The sequence below is a fragment of the Lates calcarifer genome, linkage group LG7_1 (assembly GCF_001640805.2).
Source record: "Lates calcarifer isolate ASB-BC8 linkage group LG7_1, TLL_Latcal_v3, whole genome shotgun sequence".
NCBI classification, from domain to species: Eukaryota; Metazoa; Chordata; class Actinopteri; family Centropomidae; genus Lates; species Lates calcarifer.
Window position 1 is genome coordinate 17,410,527 of NC_066839.1, and position 17,807 is coordinate 17,428,333.

The following is a 17,807-nucleotide window of genomic DNA, read 5'->3' on the forward strand; positions in this document are numbered from 1 at the left end:
CTGCCGTCACTTCCCATTTTGGCTCAGGATGGCAGCTGTCAGGTTGATGCAATAGCCAGCGTTCAGGAGACACACTGTCAAAGATCGTTTGATTGCTGATGGAAATAATATAGACTGTGGGTGACTCCATAATATTGTAATCCATAGTTACATTTACATCCATTTAAAAAAGGGAAACCACTCAAGGATTTGTGTATGCTGTGCCTGCAGTGTATAGTAACTGAGTCAATATGTGATAGTATAAACTCACAAGCTAAAAACCAGACAACTACAGAACCAGTATCATCAAAATGTAAAATCTGGAGCTAGGTCAGGATGCTTCCTCAAACTGGGCAACATTTTTATTTTAAATGCATATTTCACATTTGCCCATGGACATGTCTCAGATCTTTCTTCTTCTTGCAGCACTGATGGATTCTGCCTTTTGGCTTCCCATAAGCAGCTATGAGACAAGTATTTCAGTGTTTTAAATTTTAATCATTACACTTGGCCATTTACCCCCTGTTGCCAAGCAAACTAAACGATCTGCATGAAAAATATGAACTTGATCATTTCCTCATTACTCCTCGTACATCACAGATAGGGCTTTCTAAAGCCGACATTAAGCCAGCCAAATAATGAGAGCAGATATAACTGAATGTTCTGCTGGTTTTACACAACTTCTCACAATTGGTAAGGGTCAAGGGGATTAATACATGTCTTCCAACCACTACAGTTATGTGAATGTTGGTGTTTGTCCATGGAGACAAACACATGGTAATTTTAATTCTTTAGTCAGGTTCCATGAAAGCCATTGCAGAAAAAGAAGGCACGACAACATGATGTAACTGAAAAAGTCAAACCTCAAAAGGTGAAAAACGATGAAGAAAACATGATGCCAGCACAGTATGGCATTTATGTTAACATTTTTTATTTGAGGAATGTTACAGTGTCGTCATCGCTCCACACAGATCTGATGTTTTTGTCTGGTGCTAGTTTTCATCTTTTTGTGAAGAGAAAGCTTCAGTGGATGTTTAAGTCACAAGCTTCATGTTCATCGTGATTTTCTTTAAGTCTCGTTTCCCATTGCAGCCGTAGTAGTCACATTTTGCTTTCATCCACACAACAACTTTTCAGTTTCAGCCAAGCATAAAAACATTTTTGCAATATTTAGAATGTGTGTCTCCATTTGGGGGCTATCCCTAATAAATGCCTGTCCCAAATAAAGAAATTATTCTCTTTGCCACTGAGGTATATAAAGGCTATAGCCACTATTTGAGACTTAATGGTGTGTAATTTCTGTATCATTTCTGTAGATGTTATTTTACTCCTACTGCATTAGTTTTAAATTATATATTTACTGAATGGATTGGCTTCATACGTTATGAATGGACAAAAAAATCATTTTTTCCAGTATTTCTTTACATCTATATTCTACACTTTATATGCTAAAACTTAATTATACTTATTTAATACTATATTACATACTTTTCTAAATCTTAAATTTGTGTACATTTTCTTTTCTGCTTCTCATTTTACAGTTATTTTCTTTAGTATTCTTTATTGCACTCCTAGCATTTTAGCGCAGCGTCCAGAGCATGCCACCCTGCATTTCACTGCACATAGTGGATCAGCATGTGACAAGCAAACCAGCGAATCTTCAAATCTAATGAATCTTTTAATTGCAGCTTCACTATGAGTTTTGAAGGGTCTTGAGCATTTCTTTTTCAACATCGCTGTTTTTTCAGTTCTTCTCTTGGCTTGGTGATCTTTCGCGATTCCCATCACTGAACCTTTTGAGCTTTCCTTCACTCAGAATGCATGTAGACAGCAGTCCCAGTCGCTGATTGCATAATTGGCTGCTGCTTTTGGAAATCAGATGATAATTACATGCAGATTACGGGAGCAAACAGAAAGGTTTCATGGAGAAATTTGGTCTTATGGATTGCATACTGTATGCTCCCCTTACTTTACTTTGCACGTAATGCATTGAGAGGATCAGTAAAAGACCAGTCTTAGATGTCCTGCGTCAGTCCCTCTCTCTCCTCTGTGCTTTCAAACATCACTTCCACTTAATTGTCCAGTATTAGTAATAGGAGTGCAGCCACCACATCTCTGTCTTACTCCATCTCCCTCCTTTGCAAACTCATCCTCAACCCCCACCTCCTCGCTCCAGTATTCGCTCCGCACAATTGCCTCAGTTGATGGGATTGGACCTCAGGCGCCTGCCCCCATTCTTCAGACACCCTCCATCCCTCCATCGTTCACTCCCGCCAATCCCCCCCAACCCCCCCCGTCACTCCAAACCTCATCACTCACTCCATGGACACTCCACCATCAGCAGCCAATAAGGGATTTCAGTGACACACATACACACACGTACAAACATGCTGAAAAACACACTGAAGGTGACAGTGACTAGCTTGTCACAGCCAGTAGCCAGAGGGGAGCCTCAGGCAATGTCCACATTAATGCAGATAAATTTGAAAATTACACTTACCTGTCCATTTACCTGTTTTTTTGAAGGTTCAATGTCCAATTAAAATTATAATGCAGGGCTGGCATTTCCAACTGACCATATACAAACATGACATATTATTATCATATAAAGTTGTTACAGCCTACATGTTAGCAGACAGTTACCTAAGAATAAATCCAGCAGGCACAAAACAAATTTGGCATTCTTATCAAGTTGTGTTTCTACCATGAATGTCCAGTCCAAAAGTTCCAATTTTCCATTTATAGATGTGGTGTAATTTCCATCAACTTCTTCAGGCAAATATCTGTCTCTTTAGCTACTGAATGCTCCATCAGCTAGTCACTGGTCACTTTGTGTGTCTCTTTGTGTTTGGTGCTGGTGAGATCGAGCCAAAACAGTAAAGCTGCACACTGTAAAACCAAAACAATGAACTGAAAGATGCTGACATGTTCCACAGAACTGAAGGAAACTAAAAACATGAGCTAAACATGTTTTGGTGTGGAGGTGCTGCTAAAGGATTTGTGACTAAAGGACCCCGTTATCCAAAAGGCATTGTCAGTCCACCCTGTATATTATAGATACCTTGTGTAAAATGTTGACAGTCTGATTAGGGTACTGTTAAAGGAAAGGTCAGGTGATCTCTGAAGATTACGAATATGCAAAGTAAATTTTATGCCAATCCAGTGATTATTTTTACATGATCTAATCAAGAAGTGTCTGACAGAAACTGTGATCTCATATTGACAAATAGGTGGCACGAAGGGAAAAAAAAGGCATGACTGGAGCTCATCCTCTGGAGATCTTGAAAATCTAAAAACTTTTAAGACTATCTATCATATGTAGTAATTTTTCAGATATTTTACCCAGGATAGCATTGCCATCCCTAGAGCCAAACAAGTGAGTGGCTAAAAACATAGACATAGACTTAATTCTTCCCTCCAACAAGGTCACAGGGTTTAGCCCATGCACATCACCAGCCAATAAGAAGGCTCATCAACTCCTTGACCTGCTGTCTGTGCAGGTCTATGAATAAAATTACTGATCCATTGAGGATAATCAAAATGAAGACTAATTATCTCATATATTGCAGAAGCTGACCACCCTGCTTCCCATCCATTTACAGTACAAGCCCATCTACTGTAATGAGTCATACTCTGTTGCAGTCAAGATGCTGCATTCTTCTAAGTCTGCCTCATTTCTCCCTGCAGCAGTTTGTACAGCTTGAAAAGTTTTGAAGTTGAGAAGGGTTTACTTTATTTATGTACTTTGTAAATATTGCAAGAAAATGAGCCAGGATTTTATGGAATATGAACATCTCAATGCAATGCGTATTTCAGCATGGGGTCTTTTAAGAATCTTTGAAATCATGATTCTTAGATACTAAATTAAAAAGTCTTTCACTGGGGATTTTACATCTGCAGAAATGATCCTGAGTGTGAAAATACTATGAGAGAGTGTTGGATTTGCAATGGTATGTGTGTGCTTTTAGGGAGAAACCGAGAACACGATTTGGTGAGTGTGTTATCAGGTGCAGTAATAAGGTTTATTAATGCCACGAGCCACAGGGACTGCTCCTCACTGCTTGTCTTAACACACAGTGTCACTTTGTTTCTCTGGAGAGCCATTGGAAGTGCCTCTGTCTCTCTTTCCCTCCATCTGCCACTCTCACTCTCCTGCTCTGGCTCTTGCCACCTCTCTGTCACCCCCCCCCTTTTTTTTGTCTCTCTTTTTCCCTCTCTGTCTCTGCCTCCATCTCTTGCTTCCTTTTGTTCTAGACTCTTTTGCTTCCTCCGTGTCACTTCTGTTTATGTTCACCTCTCTCTTTGTCTCTGTCTTTGTCGCTCTTCCCTCCTCTGTCTGTGTGTGTGTGCAGACATCTAAGGCAGCCTCAGACAGGTTGTCCGCCACGGCTTCCCAAGGTTACGTGAAACACGAGATGAGAAAAGTGTCAGGGGTGACAATTCTCTTCAACCTTTTAGATATGTCATGCGACATCTTGAAAGTTGTCATGAAGAGGACAAATTCAGCTCTGTTTGTATACATATTTTTGACAGGAAAATAAATTCCTGAGAGACCCTGCGTACACAACTTTCTCACTGCTAATGTTTGTACTTTTGTATCCTGGGGTGAATTTAATTGCTGCAACAGTACACTGGTAGTAACTGGCCAGTTAAATATTGCCATGCAACGCATTCTACCAAATCTCCCTCCAACACAAGCCTGTCTGACAGTGCGGCCTGCCTTTGAAGAGAGACATCACCCACGATGCTCCAGATTCATTTGACGCGTGATGGCAGCACCATTGAGCTTTAAGCCGCACAGTAGCATGGTTAGCATTAGCCTCATGTCGGGAAACAGTGGGGCACATTGTTCATGTTTAGCTGTGTCAGGCTGACTGTGCTGCTTTAACTGTTACCAGCAAACGATGCTGATTTCTCACTTTGGGGGAAAGAGGAAAAGAGAGAATGGAAAAGACATAAAGTGAGTGAAGGGAGGGTGTGATGGAGCATGGATTTTGTTAAATGCATTGTGTTGGGTGACACCACAACCTTGAATGACTTTGGTTCCCGAGGGTGTCCACACAGACAACAATAGCTAAAAGCACAACTTAGCTTTCTATGTTTAGGTCTGGGAACTTCAGGCTTGTTTATCTGTAAAAGTAGTGCAAACATGCACTTGATGTGTTGGATGTCAGCACAGATTGAGTTCACTTCACCAGAGAAAAGTCTCCCTGGGACTAGCACCAGTGCTAGTTGCCCAGCTAGCCTCTGTGTGCAGTGAGGCTTATGGGCTTGGCAGCCTTAACAGCTGTAGCATCTCCAATTAAAGTCAGTATTTTTGCCATGATAATCACAATGCCTCCTGCCTCTTATCCAATCATTAAACTCATCTGATTTCCTTTTTGTGTTTTAAGTCTTTTACCACCCGAGGTGATTAGGGACAGTTTGATGTTTGCCGTGATCTTAAGGAGGTTGAGGGTTATGGACCGGAGCTCTGTAAGGTGACAACACTCCCTGCTTGAGGGCCTCATGGGGTCAGACCGAGGAGTGAGCTCTGGCGGCACGGGTGTGTGTGAGTAGCAGGGTGGGGGTGTGGGGGGCGGCGGAAGAGAATGGGAGATGGTAATGAAGGAGCTAATTGCTTCCAGTGGATTTTGAAATCGAACCCTAGCCCCCAGTGTATGGACCAGGCAGCACGCAGATGGAATATTGATGACTATGGCGAAAATAAGGGAAAATGACCCTGCTATATGATCGATATGAAAGCCACAGATCTGTGCAGAACATGTCTCAACAGGCAATACATTTCCCCTGGTTTTTATGGATCCGTATACACTTACCACAGCCTTAATATTGCTGAGGTGCACAAATATTCCATTATATCAATTTGCTTTCTCTATTATTCATAGGGACAGTGTTATATTGATAGTCTTTACAGCTCCACAGCAACTTTACATCATTATAATTAATACACATATGAAGAGCCAAACATGCCATACCTTTTATGGGTAAAAGATAATATAGGATACATCATTCAACATAAAAATTGGACATTTCAAGTTATGTAGGAAAGAGGGATTTTATTTAAAAAGGTTTATTGATCTTCAATAAGATCAAGCGTTTTTTTTTAGCTATAAAAGGTGAAATCCCTCAATTAATAAAAATGTTAAAAGTCAGAATTATTCATCCTCTGGGAACCATTAATGTCTATACAGAATTTTAATGGTAATCCATTCATGAGCTGAGATTAACGAAGACCACAGAGGTAGACTGACCGACATTACCATCCCTATAGCTGCAGTGCTAGCGTGGCTAAAAAATAAACTATGAACGTTTTACATGCCTATCACACTGGTCAACAAGTCACTGCTCTTTAATTCTTACTTAATTACTTCACACATCATCCAGCACTAGTAAACAGCACCTAATGATTACATTTGCTCTCTGCACCTTTGATAATAATGTGATCAGGAACCCTTTTGAATTCAGTAATCTTGTCTTGCAATTTGAGCAGCAATCCTCAGATAGACAACCTAATTAGAGTATGTTGGTTAGATGAGGGGAGTTGCCATGACAATAACCTCTCTACCATGGGACGGGTGAGAGCAGACATGATCAGGTGTCTGGAGCAGATCTGGAGGATTACTATTCTGCATGCCCACACATAGACAAAGAGTTCTTTTGTGGTGTTTTTTTTTTTTTTTTTTTTTTTTTTTTTTTTAGCATTTTAAATCAGTAGTCTGTTTTTTAACTCATGCAGGTATGTTTAAGAAGCAGGTTTAAATTATTTGTTGGCACTTGGATCCGTGCTTGGAAAAGAAATTGATTTTTTAAGCAAGAATGATTCTTGCAAAGACAGTCGGCCTTATAGCCTGTCATTTGCCATCAGGCATATGCATTGGGCTTCTGGGCAAAATGTGACAGAGGGCCCACCGGTGTCTGTATAGCATCTACAGTTTCTACAGAACATGGTTCACTGCCAACTGTTTAAAGGATTCTCTCTGGCTTGAGGACCCCAGAGGGCTTTTGCCCATACTAGTCCAGATGCACAATAAAGCCAACTGGAGCAAGGAGCTAGAAACACATTTCATTATAAACACTTATGAAAATGTAATCACACTGTGAATATACAAATCAATATGTTATTAATCATCTGAAATAGTTTTTCTTTGGAAAAATGATGCTGGTAGAATTGATGGATCTGCCATTCAATTTTCTTCAGTACTTACAGAGCTATCATTTTACTTTTGATGTCTGAGGCAATTGTTGTTCAAGAACAATATTATATGGATATACAATCTACAGGCTTCTCTACGCAGTGAATGCCTGTGTAATTTCTTAGATTAGATGCATGAAATCAGTCGAGATGGAGAGAGGGCTTTTTGATACTCCAGTGTATATTCTGCTGCCTCTCTGTGTTGCTCTGTCTCAGTGGTAATAATGGGTTTCTATTTATTCCCCTGGCACATGGATGAGGGCTTTCACAGGGCCTTTGTTGCCTTCCGTACTATTTCCTCATGTCTCTGTGTTGCGCAAAGACATGAGTTCGACGCCGAGGGGAGAATTTCTCTATGACCGGAATCAGCACCCCATCATTCCGCAACTCCACTTTCTTTTTCTTTCTCTTTCAGTATTCTCATTTTTTCCCCTCCTCCTGCAGCTTTCTGCCAGCTCCACAACACTGCTCCCTCATGTTTACATATAGCCTGATCCAAAACAACAATCTGAAGCTTTACAGCCTGCAGCCCTAATGTGTTTTCTCTTTCTCTTTCTCATCTCTCTCTTCTGTCTTTCCGCTTGTGCTTTTTCTCCTTTCACTTCGTGGCCCTCATGACTTCTCTGGGGGTACAGAGAAGAAAATGCAGGACGCAGAGAAAATGAAATGACACATTGAAAATGGTATTGTTGGCAGGTAATGACATAGCTGCTGTTACCAAGTGCCACAGCAGTTTGTTGGTTTGGTATGTTCGTAGTGCGTTTTTCTGAAGGTTGTGATTTCTGTAAGGTTCTGCCTTGAACACTGTGCTCTTGGAGGCTGAATGTTCGAGTCGTACAGCCTTGAGTCAGTTTTGCTATGGCCAACTTGACACATAACTGAAAGCAAGTCTGACCTTGTGTCTAATAGATTCACCCACACCTGATCAGACCGGATTGTGTCAAACCACACACACACACACACACACACACACACACAGAGCAGGGAAAGTGTCAATTATTTCATCGCGGATCATAGGGAAACACAACTCCTCTGATCCACTCCTTTCTTATGGAGTCTTCACTTTCTCTCAGCCCAGCAAATTTTATTTTTACTTTCCATTCATCCTTGAGCACCACCACCCCTACCCCACCCCTCACTTTCTGTCTGGAGCTGTCTCACCTTACTCTCCGTGTTTATCTAAAAAATGGGCCCAGGAAGTCACTTTGCAACAGCGGAGTGATATAAAACTGTAAAATCAGGCTAAGTTTGATTTATGCGCACCATTAGCGGGGAATAGTGTTCCATCATAAGTAGTCTGTCTGTCTAGAGGCTGTATGTGAAACCTAAACCCACGGTCGTAGAGATAGGATTTTATGATCTGAACTGAATGATGGGATTATCATTGCTGTAATTATGGTGAGCAGTGCATTGTGTGTGTGTGTGTGTGTGTGTGTGTGTGAGTGTTTGCTTGATGTAACCTTCTCTGCAGCATACAGCAGTTCTCATATTTACTGAGGCTGGTTTGTGATTGATGCACGCACCAATATGGATGCTGTGCTTGTTTTGTGTATAAAACATTCCACAATGAAAATGTAAGAATAACTGTTATCATGATGCACAAAGTTCTATATTTCGAGAGACATATTGTGAATCATTAGTGTAGCGCTGCAACAGCAAGCTTACTTGATAAATATAAATGTTGAAAACATATCTCCTAACATACAGTACTTATCAGACCTTTTATACTAACAGTCTGGGTTCTTCTCTCTTGTCATTTCAGCGAGAGAGGAGAACGTGGCAACCTTCCGTGGCTCGGAGTACTTCTGCTACGACCTGTCGCAGAACCCCATCCAGAGCAGCAGCGACGAGATCACGCTGTCCTTCAAGACCTGGCAACGCAACGGCCTCCTCCTCCACACAGGGAAATCTGCAGACTATGTCAACCTGGCGCTGAAAGACGGGGCAGTATCGCTCGTCATCAATCTGGGTTCCGGGGCCTTTGAGGCCATCGTGGAGCCAGTCAATGGAAAATTCAATGACAACGCCTGGCACGACATCAAAGTGACACGCAACCTGAGACAGGTAATCGGGGGTAGCAGTGATGGACGGAGTTTGGAGACAGCTGGATTTTTTTTCTCTTCTTTTTTTTTTTTTTTTTTTTGCTTTAGATTAGCTGCTTCCAAGAGCTTTTGAGAGAGAGCTGGCGTTAAGAATGTCACCTTGTTCTGATCGGTTGTCATTCCATCGCCACAGTTCAGAAACATTATTGAAATAGTTGTCATTGATTTTTCAGTTGTCTTTATACTTACATGGAATTCTTTTTCATTTAATGTCATTGTTTAATTTTTCTCTGCTAAATGAACAGGTTAAAAAAACAGGCCAAAGCCAGTTCTTAAGCATGTGATTAATAGCTTAGTAAAGGTATTACTATGCTAGGTATTTTCTTCTCTCCTGCTTATCAGCATATTGAACTTGAGTTCCCTGTGTCCTCAAATTAAAGTTATCTGATAATCCTGTTTTGCTTCACACTCGCCTAAGCTGACACTTCTATCAGGCGCTGTTGCTATCTCCTTGCTTTCATAAACTGTTTTTATGCTTGTGTAGAATATAGACTTTCACTTTAAAGCCAGGCAGAGAGTATTTGCCTTTGAGCCGTCCATTAATGCAGTATTTATAGCTCGGATGATCATGATGCTTTTTAAAGACAGAGATACATTTCCATCAAAGATGTGCATTGGTTGCAGAATTTGTTATTTGACAGATACAGTTTACCATTTTCTTAATGTAATTTAAAATTAGCTTGCATTGCCATCAGGTGGAGCTAGTATGAATTAGAGGCTGTACAAAAAAGGCTGACAAAAACAATGAACCCAGTGCTGATGAGGAAGTAGTGCTAGCTGCAAAATGTGGAGTTGTTCATTGTCTTGGTCGACCTTTAGTTTGTCTGCAAGGTGAGACAGCACTTAGTGTTGCTTTCAGAGCAGCACAACAAGTAAGTGCCGATTTCCTGACCCTCCCTGACAGTAAGCTTTTGCCCCACAGGTTAGTAAACAGTTGTAGCTGGAAATCCCAACAGGATAACACACAGTTTAGGGGGTTAGAAGCTAAGAGGCAAGGGCTTGCCTGGTTTCTCCTTTCTTTCTTTCCTTCAACAGATCTGTCTTTCTTTCACTATCATTTTCTTTCCTCTTCGAAAGGCACACTTTGTTAGACTGAGGGTGAAAAAAACACTACAAGTTTTGTTGGGTTTTAAAGCCATCCTACACAAATTTTTATCTGAAAGTCCCACATCTTACAGTACTTGTCTTTCTTTTTTTTTCTTGCAGGGCTCTGATGTAGAAAATTTGGCTAGGATGGCACCAAGGCTCATATTTACCGCAGCGAATCTCTGACAAATCATGTAGTGTTTATTCACCGCAACACTAACTCATCCATGACAAAAGTCATTTTTTACTACTAACCAATATCTAACCAACTAATGTACTAACTAACATCCTAATTCTTCATCGTTGCTTTTGGTTTTTGTTTTCTGTCCATCCTTATTAACAACCTTTTTTGTTCACTATTCTTTTGATTTCCTTTCTTCCCCTTTTTCTGGAAAGCAATCAGGCATTGGACACGCTATGGTAAACAAACTACATTGTCTGGTAGATATCATTCTTATTGTCTTTTTTTTGGGTTTGCCGTGTGTCCCCTCCCCCTCTCTTCTTTTATTCGTTCTCTTTGAGTTCCATCCTAGACACTCTTATCAAAAAATGAGGAGATGGGTTTGTATTACCAGGCAATTCTTTCTTCGCTTCTTCTCAATTTCCTCCCTGACCTGCCAACAACCTCCTTCTTTACCCCACAATCCCCCATCCTGTTTTTTTCACTTTGGCTTTTACTTTTTTCTCTTTGTTTCTTCCACCTTACTGCAGATTTCCAACAAGTAAAAAAAAAAAATTGACTTCTTTGCCTTTGTCAGGGCAACTTACTTTTTCTTTTCTTTTTTCGCACAAAAAGTCCCCATTTTTTGTGAGGACTGTCGTCCAGAACTGACAGAAGCTTACCACAATCCCAAAGATGGTGACCTCGACACCGAGCCCTAAAAGAGAAACTACCAATAAATGGCAACCCTTAAGTTTCATTGCGGGAGCTCTGACAGTTGTTTCCAACTCACTATGGCGCATGGCATGCCCACACATCATTGACCTCTCACCTCCCAAACTCATATAACCTCAACCTCTGTCACCCAAAATAACCACTAACACTCTAATTCACTCACTCACCTTCCAACTATCACTGTATCACTCACTCTGCCCTCCCTGTGTGTGTTTTTGTAGCATGCTGGTGAAAGTGGTGTTTGTGTGTTTTGGCTAACCTCGATCACCCTTACACCTGGGCCCATATGCATAACATGTCTAAGAATAAGCGCACTGATCTAGGATTATCGGTCTGGTCCAGTGACATTGAAAATATAACCATGACACCTGAGCTAAACCTGATCAGAGATCAGCATCAGCTATTCTGAGAATGTATTTGAATATGGGCTCTGGTCTTGATTGTGCATGAGCCTCTGCACCCTTGTGTGGCCTGCTCCAGCTTTGTATGCTACCATTGATCCACTTACTCCCTTACATGTTCAATTAAGTGTGTTTAATTTGCCTTCTAACAGTGATGACCTTGGTTTGCACATTGATGTGGTGTGAAAAGCCTCCCTTTGTTTTGCATGCATGTGGATATATAGATGTAGATGTGTGCAAGAGAGGAGAGAATGTGAGACTGATGTTGCGAGAACGAATGTGTGTGCGAGTGTAAGGCGTGCGTGCGCACGTCTGCGTGCTTGTGTGTATTCACATACGTGTGTACTGTATATGTGTGTGTCTGCAGTTACCAGATAAATCCCGAAACCTAAGACAAGTGCAATCAATTTGTCCTTGGTTTGAACATTGTACTAACCCTCCCCCAACCTGAAGTTTCAAAACCAAACCTAGGATCCATTCTCTTACCCCCATCAAAGATAAAGAAAATATGCCTGTGCCATATTTTCTTTACCTGTCCTGTGAATCCTATGGCAAAAATTCCATTAACAAAATCCAAACGCTGTCTGGTCCAAAACAATCGCTTCAAGGTACCAAATGATTCTGTAAAAAAAGGTTAAATGAGAAACCAACCTACAGTGTGGAACCTAAATAAAAGTTCAAATAGCTCATTTCGAATGCAGACCAAGGAAGGAGGTGTGTTTTAAACACAGCACGGGATCAAATACCAGAATGTAATGGCTCGGCTTTGGCTATGTGTTACCCCTCAACAGGTCACAATCTCCGTTGATGGGATCCTCACCACCACTGGCTACACCCAGGAAGACTACACCATGCTGGGTTCTGATGATTTCTTCTACGTGGGCGGGAGCCCCAGCACTGCCGACCTGCCCGGATCTCCAGTTAGCAACAATTTCATGGGCTGCCTCAGAGAGGTAGGAGGAACTCAAATGAGTGCAGACAGAGAGCAGGTGCATGACTAAGTGGGCTGTTCACTCCTAGTATTATATCTGCATTTGCATCAAATTTCGATGTTTTACGACTGTTGTTGTCATACATGCAACTGTTTTCTTGGTATTTATTCAGCCCGAGCAGCTGTTTTTAGATATGGACACAAAAAATAATCAGTGCACTTTCCCTGGAAGGCAGGGGGAGAGGAAGAAAATAAAATTGCATTATCAATTAAAGCTGCTGAGTTGGCAGAGGAGGTATCAGACTTTCAATATTCCCTTGCTTAATCTAATTCATAACACTTACTGCAGTTTGTGTGTGAGAAAATCTCCCAAAATTGCTTCTGTCACATGTAATTTGCAGCATCAGCTTGAGAGTGCCGCTAAAACACCTCCCAATGGGCAGCAATCTGAAAGAAATATTTGCCTATGATGAAATACGAAAAAGCGTTGTTGTTTCGGGACATTTATAATGCAGTTGCTGGCTCTTTGAGCTTGTGTGCAGAGCCAAAAAAATATATTAAGTGCCCTGTTATTTACATTTTGCTCAGCATTACTTATTCTGCAGCAAGTAATGATAATAAAGGGAGGAGTAGTGACTCTTCAGAGCTGTAAAAAGAAGTCTGCATTGATTTTTTCAGTTTAACAGCTGTCTCAGAAATAGCATTATGTTTTTCCTTTTCACTGGGTCTGAATTTGTGTCGTTGTGCAGGGACTACACTATGGAACGCAGCTTTAATTTGAAACTACATGTTGTCATTATCAGTGATTTTATCTGAGCATACACACGGTCTTCTGTGCCTTGTGGCCAATATACCTTAACTTAGAAGTCTGTTTTCACATCGTGTTTCTTGCATGGTAACATTAAAAGCTGTGGTCTTGGACTGTGTTAAAAGGAAGGCCTGTTCTTGTGAAATTACATGACTAATGTACCTCAGATAATTGCAGTGCTGCCACACACATGCTGCTTGATTTTTCTGTTGTGGCAGATAGAATTATATTTTGTGAAATGGCAAAGCTGCTCCTCTGCTCTAACAGAAAGTCATCTCATATTGGGCAGGGAGAAACAGCCTTGGCAACCTTGGCCAGCAGACACAGGCACACAGCCCCAGCAGTGGCTGATTGCAGCTTTGCAGAATGAAAATATGAATTGTAGCAGTAGCAATGACATGTAGTTGCAACAGTTATATCAGCAAGATGTAAGGATGACATAAGGTGAAAACTTATATCTTGATACTGCTGTCCATGTGGCTCCTTGCTTCAGCTTTTCTTAGTACTCAACAGTCAGATCGTATGAAATGAGAACATTTGACACTGTGACGATTAATTGATCCACCATGTGAAGAAACTGGTGGAAGTTTCTAGCTGGGATCAGATGTCAACCAAAGAAACGCCTTCTGTTTCATCTGTCAGTACTTGTACAGACACGTAAGCACAGAGCCGACTGTAGCTCTATTTTCATCACCCCCCTCTCACCAACCAGCCACAAAAGTTTGATGGCATTTCGACTAAAATCAATGACAAGTACACTGTGACTTCTGCCACAGGCTAGTAGCAAAATGTGTCTTAGTTTTCATCTTAGTTCACATTTTAATTTGTCATCTCAAACAGTGGTGTAAAGTCTGTGACACAAGGTCACAGGGATGAATCACTTACCAACAGAAGCATATATAAGTATTACAGTTCATTCTTGACCTTTGAAACAACAGTTGATAAAACAAACTTGTAATACACAGTTTGCTACTTCCTCATTTCAGAAAAGTGACAAATGGAAAAGAACAGTTTAAGCCACTACACTACCACTAAATACTGTCTCATGGTTTGCCTGAGGCATGCACTAAACCTGCACCAATATTTTGTTTACCTTAGTACACAATCAAAACAATATTGTACTTTCAGAGAGTTTACTTTAACCCAGGAAATGGAAACATGGCCACAAAAATTAAGATTTTATTATTGTGGCATTTTGAAAGCCTTCATAATGTTAAGTTTACTATAGGGACTTTAATATGCCCCCTCGTCTCAGGCTGGCCGTACTCCACCCTCTCATCCTGGTTGTTATTTTTTTACTTTCATCACAGTCCTCTCAATTTTGCCAAGAGCCAGTAAAGTCTAGTGATATGCTGCCAGCCTCAGTCTAGCACCCTCCAACTTTCATTTAGCCAAGCTAGCTTCCAACAAACCACAATACGCTCTTACTTCATCCTGTTCTGAGGGTGTGCACATACGCACACGCGCGCGCACACACACACACACACACAGAAGCACATTTGGGTGTTAGCTTAGACAAAGTCACCTTGTCCGCATTGTTTTATGTTTCGACTGAGTGGCTCAGGCTCTTGTTCCTCCAGTCATTACCACATTGGCTAATGCATCCCCTCATCCATCCTCAAACTGCCATGACACTTTGTCTTTTTCTCTCTCACACACTCACAGACACATACTGTATATACAGACATACATTTTTTAACACTGACCCAGCCATTCCTGTACTTTTACCTGAGGCTTCATAAATAGTTAACGTTATCCTGAGCTTTGACTTCTCTCAAATGTACAGGTGATTGTTATTAACACTCAGCCTTGGCTTCATTTAATTGTTTGCTTTCAGTCTGTGGTTGCCAGTGTACAATTTAGCACAATAAGTGCCAAAAATGATACACAATAGAAAGGAGAAAAAATGGATAAGAACTGCCTCATGCTCCTTGTTTGTATCATCAAAGTATTATAGCTGATACACTGATGGTCCACCCGGCGTGTAGCAAAAAGGAATAATCACATTCACCACATCATATGCGCTGTGATGGAAATACTCCTATTGCTTGTGTTGTATATCATGCCATTTGTGTATTTATGATTGTGCTTTTGCAACATGGGAGGATTTGTTGATTTGTAGTTCTTGACAGCAGTGGTAGTCAGTCCAGCACAAAGCATGAAACATAAATGAGCAGCTGGGCCAGTACTGCAGGCAGGCCTGCCAGATGTATATACAGTAGCTTTATATGTACTATAAATACTGCTTACACATCTATAGCATCAAAGTAATGTGAGGTTCTTACCATTCTTACTTCACATGATTTCTAGTTGTCAGGGAAACATTCCTTTGTTCAACATGTTTAAGTGAGGTGGAATCATTTTTCTTGCTGAAAGATTTTTCCCAAAGCTGGTAGTTTCCCAATGTGTTGTAGTTGATGTTGTATATGTTGATACACATGGTGATGCACTAAATGCCCACACACAGGCTAAACAAAGCCTGAGCCTCCTCACTCATCCTCCAGTGTAGGCAAATGTGATGCACCCTATGTGGTTTTAAGGAGAATGAATCTAATAGACAGCTTTTGTTTCCCAGCCAGGTTAGCTATAAGTATAACATAATATGAAAGCTGTTAGTGACTGCACACACTTCACATTTACTAGACTAACTCTTTTAACTTAAACTTAACCTCCATGCTCCATTTGCACAGTACTAAGAAGAATGGAGAAGAATGGTCAACAATATTTAAAGAATTATTTCAATTGGCATCATGTTCATATTTGCACATTTTAAATGTGATGGCCTTGTGAAATGGTCCTGAAGTATCACATTGTAGCTTAAGGACTGAAGGTCACAGAGTTTTTTTTTATTATGGTATCTACACGTTCTTTCAAACATCTTTAATATATCAGCACATATGAGTAACACTATATACTATACTGTTGGGGACAGACTCCATAGGAAACTGAAAATCACATATTACATTAAAGGATGTATTTTGACGTATAATAGCATTTTGAAGTTATGATGTTAGACAGTCAGACAGACAGTCTCCTTTTCACACACCCAGCCAACATGGAGCAATATTAGCATTTAATTGGAGTCAGGTTTCTCGTGACCAAATGAATGAAAGTGTAATATTCCCTCTCCTTCAGACTGATTCAGAACAGTAAGTTCACTGGCCCTAAAACTATCAGCTGAAAGCTACTAACAGGCTCTGTAGAACTGACGGGAAAAGCAGTGTCGGGTTGTAATTCTATTTTAGTTTGTCACTAGGAGCTACCCTGTCTACTTTCCCATATTACTTGATTCACTGTTCTTATGAAATATTGATAACTACAGCTTTAAAGAGGCAAATGCATTAATGTAAAGCCATATTTTAGCATGGACGGTGATGCCGAGGCAATTGTATCCTCCATGTGTTTCCAATATTATCCAAATGAGTGTGACTCAGCATGAGTGGCCTTTGAGAGAGAGAGTTGGGTGGACAGAATCATGGAGGTGATTCAGCATGTGGTTTGGGTAGTGGTAGTATTGTCTGATCCTCAACTGTTCATCATACTTTGCTCCATTAGGCAGGCATGATGCCATCTGCTACACACGACCATGGAAACAACTGGCCGTGTGATCTCCTTTCATTCACAATATCTCTTTGATCTTTCCATTAAGCCCAGGTTGTGTATTGTCTGTGGACAGTGTGTGTATTTGCATGCACACTCTCACCCACATGTACTCTCTATGCATCATCTCTTTATCTCTCTGCCTCTCTCTTGCTCTCATACACCATATTTATTCCTTCCTGCCCCCTCCACCTCTTTCTTTGGATTCAATATCCCCAGGTAATGACGGAGATGATTCAGTAGAGTTTGGCCCATTGCTTGGATCAGAGTGCGTCAGTGTTTTTGTTCGACTGTGTGTGTATGTAATGTCTGGCTAGAGCACTTCAAATGTTAGGGAAGCACGAACGTTGGTGCATGTTGGTCTCTGTTCACTATGAGATTAAAAAAAAGCAAAAGTGCATCACTTTAAGCTGATGAATAAGATGATGGAGGCATGCGTTGCCTCTGTGAGAGAGTACCTCCCATTCTCTTCTGTCCGACAACAAAAGAGATGCTGCGTGCTGCCATTCCAGCCCTTCTCTCATTCAGCCTTCACTGCACTCATCTGCCACCTTAGGCTACATGGGATGTCATCCATACACAACACACACCATACACACACACATGTCCCGCCCACTCTCGTGTTGTGCCATGTGGTCTGCAGTGTGTTACAAAACCGAGTGGCCATTGGGCAGCCGCCCGTCTGACTCTCCGGTCAGCCTGATGTTTGCGGGGGCCATGCAGTCAGTGCCTTCTGCTATGCAGTCAGTCCCCCACCCCCAACGCCCCCACCCTCTCCTCCCATCATCAGCTCTCACGCCACGCAGCCCC

At 41.2% G+C, this 17,807-nt stretch overlaps 1 protein-coding gene across 1 annotated transcript in view; it reads left to right on the plus strand.

The window, feature by feature from the left end:
* The window catches only part of nrxn3b (neurexin 3b), a 120,514-nt gene that overhangs the window by 59,303 nt on the left and 43,404 nt on the right, over positions 1 to 17,807 (plus strand). The window contains 3 exon segments of the mRNA XM_051071983.1: positions 8,937 to 9,238; positions 10,759 to 10,782; positions 12,450 to 12,611. Of these exon segments, the coding sequence (XP_050927940.1) occupies positions 8,937 to 9,238; positions 10,759 to 10,782; positions 12,450 to 12,611 (488 nt within the window).